The sequence below is a fragment of the Gallinula chloropus genome (assembly GCF_964237585.1).
Source record: "Gallinula chloropus genome assembly, chromosome: Z".
Taxonomy (NCBI): domain Eukaryota; kingdom Metazoa; phylum Chordata; class Aves; order Gruiformes; family Rallidae; genus Gallinula; species Gallinula chloropus.
In genome coordinates this window covers 45,277,525-45,288,302 of record NC_140089.1, presented here as the reverse complement: position 1 = coordinate 45,288,302, position 10,778 = coordinate 45,277,525, and the positions used below count along the sequence as shown (strand labels likewise).

Sequence of the window (10,778 nt, the reverse complement as noted above, 5' to 3'; positions counted from 1 at the left end):
AAAAGCAAGTTGTGTTCCAAGGCACGTGCTGCAGCTTCAAGGAGTTCTCAGCATCCTGCTTCAGCATCAACTTCCCAGACAACCTAAGATGGTTTGAGTGTCTAACAGCCCAGCATTTATTTTGAACAGTTTTGTGTCACTACATGCATGCTATTTAGAAAGCTTTCACTTGTAATTAAAAAAAAAAAAAAACCAACAAACAAACCCAAAAAACTCCATAATCATTAGAACCAGAACTTATAATATATTTCCATCGCAGTGCCTGAGATTGCGATTTTCCCTTGTAGGCACATAATCATTGCAGTAGCTTCAGGAGGCCGTTGGTGGCACCCCATGAGAGCACACCTAAACCACCCTCACCCTGGAGGAACACACATTAACAAAGAATTTTTAAACACAAAGTTAATTCCAGATAAATGTCCCAAGAGGATCACTTCTCATTAAGCATATGGACAGCCCTCACCAGGCTGGAAAATTACCTCCTCCTTACTGAGATCTCAGCCCAAGTACAAGCTTTCCCTCACAACCTGGCCCTCACAGAGCCAGCCTTACCCGGGACCATCTTCTGAAGGTGGCTGTGGAGAAGAATACTTCACTCTCTGACTTTGCTCCATCTTTGCCCAAACCTGAAGGACTGCAGAAGGAAAGGTAGCGGGTATCAGAGCTGCAGCACCACACCTGGTAACACACCGTGGTGTTTCTAAAACACGCGTTTTGCAGCATTGCTTCATTGAGAAAGGCTGCTAGGTTTCACTCAGAAATAGCTTTTGGTTTTCCTTGAGGTGGTGAGACCTGTAAATGAACAAAACAAGGAAGAAGTGTTTGAAGAAGAACTCAGTATGTGTTTTATAAACACCTGTTCTCCTCACAGGTTCTCTGCCCCTTCCCTCACAAAGGTTGGCAGCAGCTCTTAACAAACACCAGCACAACGGACACAAGAACTGCTGCAGAAATCAGATTTTAAGTCTGAAAAAAAATACATCTCCATGCAACTTAGTGTGAAGAAAAGAAACAAAGCATGGACATGGTCCCTGTAAACACAAGTTTACTGATTGGTATCTAGGTTCAGTTTTGTTAATCGAATATCTGTGAATGAAATTTTGTGTCCGATTATATCCCTTCTTCCAAATCCCTTCTTCAAGTGGCCCTGCACTTACCTGAGGTTTCACTAATGCTGTGATACAGCCCTGATTACAGTATGAGAGAAACCATCCTCATTAGTGATTTAATCTTAAAAAATGCTTTCTTCAAAACAATATATTAGTTCAGTCTTAGCATTTCCAGCTACGACTTCCCAGCAAAAAGAGTGAAGGGTATTGGGATGGACTGCCATGAAAAATGGGCCCTTGATCTGTGATATAAAGTGTAAAGGGAGCTAGAAAGCAGAAGCGTCCCCTTACATTATCACAGCCGTCAGGGTATGCTCAAGTCCCTGTTAATATGTTAATATCCTGAAGTTGCAGTTAATCTCTGATATGTAAAAACTGATTAATCAGTATTAAGCTTAAAGGGATACATGGCATTTCATCAAGGAGATCAGTTAAGGAGAAAATACTGCATAACTGATGTTCAGAAGGTAGAGTTTTTGTCATCTTGTTTTGGGGTTTTTTTGAGTGGATATTCCCATTTTCCTGTACTGCCAGTTGTCTCAGAATGACCTGTTTGTGGAGTGCCTTTATGCAAATCATCAGTTAATCATTCACTACAAACTTCACTGGTTGAACTCATCATGTTTACTTCCCTGTTGTCCTTCAAAATATTTTGAAAGTTACATTCTTGTGTGGATTGCGTAGGGCAGTAATAAAAATTATTTATTCCACTGTTGACGTTGGGAATTGATTTAACATTGGCACAGGTGAAAAACAACACACTTTTTTAAAAAAAAAAAAACATCATTCTATTCTACTTGGCAGCCACAGATAGGATGAGGAAATAGCAGTTTCCTACATGATGGTTAAATTCATTTCTCATTGGAATTTAAAGCAGCAGCATTCGTGTGTTAAGTGGAATCATGTCCCTTCATGGTGTTCCTTTCCTCAAGAGTACTTGTCTTTAGAAGCTCATGACCAACTGCTGATAAACACTGTCGCACCAGCCAGATCAGAGAATGGTTACTCCTATGAGAGGCCTCTGGGACAAGGACAGTCTATTTGAGAAACACCAGCACGTGAAAACCAAATGCAAACCCTTTTTTTCTTCCCAAATTTAAACAAAAGTTCATTTTCACAGTGAAGATGTAAGCAGGCAATGACTGCAGAGCTTTATTGCTGCAAAGAACTTCCATGTACCATCCATGCAACATGGTGCCCAAATCACACACCTGGATGTGCAGAAGACCCCACTAACGACAACAGTAGCTGTAATTCAGAGCCTAGACAGGGCAATCCAGAGAGGATATTCTACTGATAGCACATGTGCACTTCAAAAAAAATACAACTTGTAATAAGGGCAACTTCAGCTATCAGTAGGAGGGAAAAAAATTAATATTAACAAATAAAACCAATAAGAAGATTGGAATAAGATCCCCAAAGAATGGCTGGAAAAAGACTCCAGACCTTTACTGGGAACAACTCAGGAGCTTTCTGTGTGCATATATAACCTGCAATTGCTTATGTCTTCAGAAATTAAAAACTTTGAAGAGAGATGACTCTTTCCCCAGCAGGACATACACCCTAATGGTATCGTTTACTACTTTATAATAGTAAATGAAATAAGAAACAACTCTAGAAGATAGGGCCACTGCAGTGGAATCACAAAACCGGATTTAATGGAATTTACTTGAAAAGTAAAAGGTTTTAAATTTCTACCGGTGTGCCTAGCTGGAACTTATACAAAACACAAATGTTTACAGTATCACAAAAGGTAATTTTGGGTGAAGCTGTTACTTAAGAAGACTCTGCAAATATTGAGTTATCTGTATGACCTGGCCCACCCTGTCCCCTTCTTGATTATTCCATTCAGAAGAGAGGAAGTTCAGCCAGACCAGTCAGCAGGTTTTAATGCATACAAACAGCTGTACTATCACATTTTACTTCTAAAAGTCAGAGGCTGATGCCCCTTTTGTGAGCTACATTCCCATTTATGTGCGTATGCTTTGGAAAGCTGTTTGCCTTTCATTTCCCATCTGTTCATGAAAAATATCTGCCATTCCCAGCAACTTTTAACCTTGGCCTTTGTAACCAAACACCTTTCGCCACTGCCTGTTTTTTTGCAGCAGTCCAGCAGGCTTTGTCCTGGTCTAACCCTACACTGGATCCCTGGTGTTTTAGTCAACATAGAAAAGTAGTAACACCTTAGGTGCTACTAAGGTCACAGCCATGCTAGCTTCCAGGATTCCAAGGTATTTTGAGACAGGACTCTGCCCAGCCCCAGTTCTGAGGCAGGAAGAATAAAAGCAGCCCCTGCTTAAGGAGCTTACATGGAAACATTTCTACTTTGTCTCCCATTTTGAATGTAGAGACTGCTGCAGTTGCTTTCTGATCATAAGCCTTTAGTGGTCCATGTATTCATTTGCTCCACAGATTCTGAGGAGCAGCGTGGATGCTCTGCATAACATGCTTTGCAAGTCAGCTTAACAGCTGAATTCTAACCAGTATTTCTGCTCTTTGGCTTGCTAAATAGCCACTGGGTGAGGGAGGCTCTTCCTTTGAAAAGCTAAATTTGTTGAGAGACTTAGGTTGAAAGAGTTCATCTGCAAGCAGCACATAGCCCCACAACTGAGCAGTGGTTAGGTTTGATTATTCTAGATCACCAGTGTTGTTTTTCTTTCCAGATAGTGTTTATGAAATGCAAGATTAAGATTTGTTCTATCTACAAGGAAATTCAGCTTCATGCAGTTGTAGCCCAAGTGTTCACTTGTCTACAAGCCTATGAGATTCAGGAAAGACACTGTGCATGAAAACCTATGGGCCCATAACTTCTAGACTGGTGCTACTTAAGCTGCCAAACTAGCCCCCTTTACCTTCACCCCAGTGAAGGGGGGGGGGGGGGGTAGGTCTGCACCCAAACAGCAAGACAAGTCTTCCCCCCACCCAGGATGTTCTTGGCATTATAAATTTCTCCTCTCCTGCAGAAACTACTGATACCCAGAACACATCTGAACAACAGTATGTAAGAGCCAGCAATCCGATACCTCAAGAGGAGAAAGTCCTCTCAGAAAATGAGGTCATCACAGTGCATCAGCCACTGACTATCCAAGTATTAAGACAGGCCCAGCTTCACATTCCTTAAGAACAGGGTTCCTTTCCATCCCCCACTTCTTTCTCCAAGCAAAGCCTGGGCAGGGGAAGAGAGAATTAAGTGTACCACACATCCTGAAACCCAACTTTCTCTTTGAAGAGCCCAGGTAGTTTATATGTTCCTGCTATATCCTATAATGTTCAAAAGCAGGCAACTGCTCCAGCTACAGAAGTGCAGTAGTGTGAGGTGCTGGAAGAAAACATTAGTGCTATTAAAGCTAGTCAGATGTGAGATGGTGCATGCAAGACAGACTGAAGACCTTTGTTACACTTTGAAGTACAAAACCAGAGACAGTATCTCCTTCTGGGTCACAGGACTAAGCCAAAGTTCACTTATAGACAAGATCTGGAGAGGAAATAGTTTCAAGCATGAGGGTCAGATTCAGTCACTTCTACTTCACTTGATAAATACAATTTTAAGTAGGAGGTAGAAAACAACATCATAAATGCTACACCCTTTTTAACAGCTGTGGCCAGATAGTTGCTAAAATGTGACCCTGAAGTAGTGAGGCACACATACAGATTTTAGTTAGTAAAATGATTTAGTGTGCCTATTTGATAAAGAGGCTCAAGTGGAAACAAACACAAACCAAAATGCCAAGTTATCTGTACACACTGGAATTTAAGTGTTTATTTAAAAAGTAAACCTTTGGGCACATTGCAATTCAAAAAAATACAAAGAAGAGCCTATTAGATTAAGCCATCAAAAGCCAGCAATATTACAAGCTGTTTGCATACCAACATTTACATTAATTTAAAATAAGTGGCATGACACAAACAGGTAAGACATACTTTAAAAGTTTTTAAAAAACAATCAAAGTGACTTTTGAAGGATGCAAGTCTACCACATGTGTGAACATGGGTTTGGTCATGAAGTTTATATCCCCTCTTGAACTGAAATGTTCAGTCTTCAGATTATACAAGTGGATAGCTGGCAGCTGTTGCTATTCCACAGTGGTTCTTCCTGTCCTTGGCCATGTAGATATATCCTTTGTCACCCCACTTCTCACCCCAGCTGAAAACAGAAGTAAAGGGATTGTTTGCATATTCAGAAAAGACTTTAATTACAGCCCCCAATAAGTGTTTAAATTGAAAACTGCCACCTTCCACATTGTTGGAGACAAAAATAAATGTTGCTGCAGCCAAATTTCAGTGCTTTCCAGCAATTAAATGCATGTTACAGAAGATGCACCCCAAGCTTAGAGAAGTAAAAGGCACAGCCATCCTCTTGTTAGGTGGAGACCTTGATGTGCAATCCCAGGTTACAGGCGCCTGGAGCTCAGACACTGCTCCCAGACAACTTTAAGGGTGGACCAAGACTGCAAGCAGCATTGAGGGTGGTGGCCCAGTAATGCTGAGAACATGACACAAGCTCATGTGATGTGCCCTTTGGCATTAATTTATTGTTTTCCCTCCAACCTAGGAAGCAAGTCCAACTTTAAAAGTTGAAGTGGCACCCTATTTCACACAAGCAAGCAGTGTTCTGCTTCCAAAAAATCCATTACAAACCCACCACCTGCTTTCCTGCTGCTCCCCTCTGTGCCACTACTTTAACACCCACTAGCATCATTGACTGCTCCAGTACTGAGCTCCCCTGGTTTAACTGAAAAAGCAGGAGGATGCATCTGATTTTCCACAAAGATTTTAGTTACTGTTGTCTCCGCTCCCCTTAACTAGCAACAAACTACCTTCCCTCCTCCCCTGCTCCAAACAGGTACAAGGCATAGGGGTCTTACCTGTTCTTCACAATCCAGTATTTCTTCCCATCTACATCTTCCCCCTCAAAGCCATAACCTACAACCAGAACACCATGATCCAGGTCTTCACTGCTGCACTCTGGTTCATAGTAGATACCTGTGGAGGAATGAGGTCACATGTGAACGAGTCCATCTGCAGGAAATCCTTCTCCCACTACAGGAGCCTAGCATTTTAAGTTTCAAATGTTGCACAGCTCCTTTTCTTGAGAGTGAAAGGAGTGAAGTGTATCATGGCAAAAACTGAGGGACAAGAACACACACATGCAAGAGAAGTGTGGAGAACCTAGACTCCTGAATATGTCTTGTGTCACAGGATCATAGTTGGATTTTTTCACCTATTAAACTGAAGAGTAATGAATGCCCATTATTCAAATAAAGTTTTCTGCTAACAAACTTGCTAGCAAATCCTCACCTGACTGATAGAACTGGAATGAAGAGTGGCCTGCATCAATAGCCACAGACACAGGACCCACAGCTGCTACTGCTTTCATGAGAGCTCTTTCATGTCCTTGAGGGATGTCAACAAAGCCTGTATCATTAGCAGCATTGTACTCTGCCTTGTAGCGACAGTCTTCATCATCCTAAAGAAAGAAAGCTCCTGTTATTACTTAGGTCTCCACTTAACACAGGTGAGCATAGGAACTACCCAACTTTGTGGCTGCTGCCTTGAAAACAGAGGACCGAAGAGGATAAAATTGCTTCAGCAGTGCCTTGAAGGAGACTACCAGAAGGAGAACACAGAAGCTGATTTGAGTTTCCCCAAAGGTAGAGAAAAAGGAACGGACAGTGGGCCAAAAGGAAAGCTTTACTGGGATGCAAACAACCATTCTGGAACCCTGCCTTCTTTGGTGGGCAGGAAAAGTCTTTCAGGGAGGAAAGAAGCCCAGAATGCATTAATGGGCAATGGAAGAGTGCCAAGTATTCATTAATTACAAAGCATTCCATTAACTGAGCAAGCAGTTAAAATCCACAAGCCTGTCAAGATTGAAATATTGTACAGAACGATTTGCTAGTTAGTCATTTGTATTACTTACATACAGCATCCAGGTATTTTGTGCTTCTTCACATTGTCTTTTTTATAGTGAAGTCTGGACTGTTAGTGCCACAGACACTGAACTCAGAGGCACCTAGTTTGGAAGTCAGGCCATGTGGAATTGGATGAGATTGAAGTAAGCACATCCCTCCTTTATCTGTGTGGCAAGATTAGCACTACAGTTGCCTTACCCCAACTGAGGGAACATGGAGTACACCTCAGTTGCTTACTTTTTGTACTCAACACTTCCTATAACCAACTGGAGTTTCTGGAAGAGCTCAGATTAGGGAAAAAAATTGAGATCACAAGGGTACAAGACAATAGGAACACAAGTTCAACGACTTCTATGGTGCCCACATTAAGTGGCAGTGTAGTCTTGTATATTCAGTCAACACAAAGCTATGCAACAATACTGTACAGTGAACAGAACTCCAAGTGGTATAGAGCCCAAGCCATGGGCTTCAAAACACCATAATTTACTCCTGTCTGTTTACCTTTTAGATCATTAGTCACTTCAGAAGTCTGGCCACTATCTGGATTTACAAACACTTAGTCCAGAAGTAGAACTTAAGTCATTGCTAACAAGTGTTCCAAACCAAATCACACTATCCACAAGAATTAGCTGTTTATGGATAGCAATCCCATAATAGCTCAGTTACAGGAAGCTGAATTGCACCCCTATGACTGAGCAGCACTGTTGACAAAGGCTGGGTTCTGGTTTGGTGTGTCAACCAAGATAAGGCATGATGCCTGATAGGACAGCAGCAGTGAGAGGGAGGAATAAAAATGTTTGCTCTAGTTTTTCCAACTGGTCTGGTAAGATTTTGACCTCAAAGGCCAGTGCAATATGTGTTTCCTCCTGGGGCTAGCAGTCATTCTAGTTTTCTTAGGAAAGATGTAACAGGAAGAACATATGTACTGATTACTTCTTAAGGCTTCTTCCTTTCTAGGCATGAAGTTTCCCAACACATAGTTTGGCCACACAAAGTACATGGCACCTGCAATACAAGTTCAGCTATTACACTTACCTTTGCAGTGTAGGGGTAGGATTCCTCTGAATCAATTCCCCCATTGTCCTGCACGTACTGAAAAGCCTGGTCCATGAGACCACCATTGCAGCCCTGGTTCCCCTCAGGGCGAGAACAGTCCACCAGGTTCTGTTCACTCAGCGAAACAAGTTTCCCGGTTTTTCTGAAGTGCTGCCCTTCGAGAGCTCCTGTTGTGCTGAAAGCCCAGCAAGAGCCACACTGACCCTGAAGCAAGAAGTGAAATCCCAAGTTACAAATCTAGACAGATTAGGCAATTAGTTTCCTTACTGCTGATCTAAACATGAAAAAACACAAAAGCCACAAATCCAGCTTCAGTGTCTTACATGTAGCACATTCATGCCAAGATACTACAGCCTTTTCAGTTCTTACCTCAGAACACCTCAAAAATCCTGGAGAGGTAGAGTTGTTTTAGTAAAATGGCACTTAATTTAGTACACATGTACTAGGCTTCATTAAACAAGTCTACAGTGGTTTTCCTCTAAAGAAGTAGAGGAAGAATTCAGAAAACTGAACTTGTAACTGGTTAAAAATCCACTAGAGAGTACCTGGTCTTTAACTGGAGTTACATATCCCTTTTCTCTCCAGTCTACTGATCGGGGGACTTCCAGGAAGTTGGGCTCCAGAAACTGGGATCCTCTGTACTTCCTTTCTGACTTCTGTGTATAGCCATTCATCAGCTGTCTAAACTCCTCAGTTGTCTGAAGAAAATTCAAGACATGCAGTCACCACCTATTACACAGCATTGTTCAGAACCATATGTTTCATGCCTCTATACATACCATGTCACTGAACTGATTCATCCCCAACTTGTAGGTGTGTTTCCCTAGTGTGTACTCCAGATTGTGAAGTTCAATCATTTTCAGATTCTTCTCCCACACCACTCTCCTCCAGCTTTCCTCTCTCTGAGGGGCCAGAAAACAAGATGCTTCAAGCAGAAAGTTCAAAGAAAGTTCACTTGTACAATAAAGTGCTTTACTATGGGTTACATACTTGGGCATGCGTCAACTACTCAAGCAACAAGCCCGAACGTTGTTTAAAAGATGGCCTTTTTGCTATCCTCAACAAAAAAAGTGTACGGTACAGCCAAGTAGATCCACAAACCCTGGAGAAGGGCTGAGGAAGGGGATTACCCCTCCCAAGCGCCGACCATAGCCAGCGCTAAAACAAAGCAGACATGACTCAGCTGGCGGGGCCCAGCTGACTGCACTCGGCATCTGCTGAGCTGAGCACGTATCCCCAGGCGCTCACCTACCTCATGGTACTCCTTGTTGTGCCACGACTTCCACAGCTGCCAGTGACCCTCCAGTTCGAGGTCAGTCCTCGGAGCGCCGAAGGCCAGGGCCAGGCAGAGGCCGAGAACGGTCAGGCAGAGTTTCATGCTGGCAGAGCTGCCGGGGAACGGGAGGAGCAGCGGTCACACACACAGCACGGCACAGGCCAGCCGCCCTGTGCTCCGCGGCCCTCGGCACGCAGGGGGATGCCAGGGCCCAAACGAGCCTGTCGGCCGGCTCACAACCTGCCCCTCTCCCTCTTCACACGCCGACCGCAAGGGAGAAGAGCGAAAGGGGCACCCGAAACCAGCCCCCCGGGGCAGACACGCTGACCGCCCCACCGGGCCCTTGCTGAAGGCCTCACGGACTAATCCGGCCTCTGCCCGGCCGCCTCCTGGGAGCGGGGCCCTCGGCCGCGATTGTAAACAACAACTCGGAGCTGGTGACCAGCAGCCTCCCGGGGAAGAGGCCAGAACGGCGGTGTCGCCCCTGGCGCCCTACCCGCGCCCTCCCTACCCGCGACCCCCCTCCACCACTCCTCCCCCTCCCCGCCGGCGCCGCTGCAGGACAAGGACCGGGCCGGCCCGCCGCCCCGCGAACCCTCCCGGCACTTCACTCACCTCATCTTTCCCATTCCAAAAGCTCCGAATGCGTGCCCTGCCAGCCCTCGGGCCTGGCGGCTCCTTTTATACCCGCCGCGACCGTGCCCGCCCCGCCGCGCCGATTGGCGGCAGCGCCGGGCCTCGCCCCGCCGGGCCGCGCCTCCCGCCGGGGCCTGGGCCGCTGCCGAGGGTGAGGGGTCTGCGTGGCCACGGCGCGCCGAGCCCGGCTAGCCCGGGGTGGACTGGCCGTCGTCAAGCGGCAGCGTTTGGCCCCGCTGCCAGGCGATCGAACAAACCGCGGCAGCCCCTGCGGCCGCAGCTCATGAAGCCGGTGCGGAGCCTCCCGGGAGACATCCCGCGCCTCTGAAGCCGCTACGCTGGGCGACGCTTGTCTGCATATTTATTACGAGCGCCGGCAGGCTGGAGACAGTGGCAGCACGCTCAGCTGGTCAGGGTTCAACCAGGCCTAGAGCTGGCAAAGGGCAGGCTAAGGAAAAACAAAATCTGGGGAGAGGAGGCAAAAATGGCGAGATGTTTGCCGTTGCACGTCCAGCCCCGCTCCCATGTTCTGGTGGCTGGATTGGCACCGGTGGTCTCAGGCCCTGGGTGCCCAGCTGGAGGCCAGCAGCGGGGCAGAGCGCGTGCCCCTGCACCCTCAGAGGGGTGGCAGGCCTTGCCGCAGCCAGCTCCTGCCCTGGAGGGCTGCTGCTGTGGGTTGTGGGGTTTGCTCAACGTGCTGGCACTGGGCAGGTACGAGGGAGCATCTCCCACTGGCATGGCGGTCCCAGCAGTGTGGTGATTATACCAGCAGAAGAAACATTTCCAGCA

General features: G+C 45.7%; 1 protein-coding gene across 1 annotated transcript; it reads right to left on the bottom strand.

Moving 5' to 3' along the window:
* Positions 1–4,840: 4,840 nt before the first annotated feature.
* CTSL (cathepsin L) lies at positions 4,841–10,001 on the bottom strand. Its single transcript, XM_084278655.1, has 8 exons — positions 9,969–10,001; positions 9,330–9,465; positions 8,857–8,979; positions 8,623–8,775; positions 8,057–8,281; positions 6,408–6,576; positions 5,975–6,092; positions 4,841–5,253 (listed from the first exon to the last, which is right to left on the bottom strand). The coding sequence occupies exons 1-8, from the start codon at positions 9,980–9,982 to the stop codon at positions 5,154–5,156; spliced, it is 1,038 nt and encodes a 345-aa protein (XP_084134781.1). The 5' UTR covers positions 9,983–10,001; the 3' UTR covers positions 4,841–5,153.
* Between the last annotated feature and the right edge of the window lie 777 nt (positions 10,002–10,778).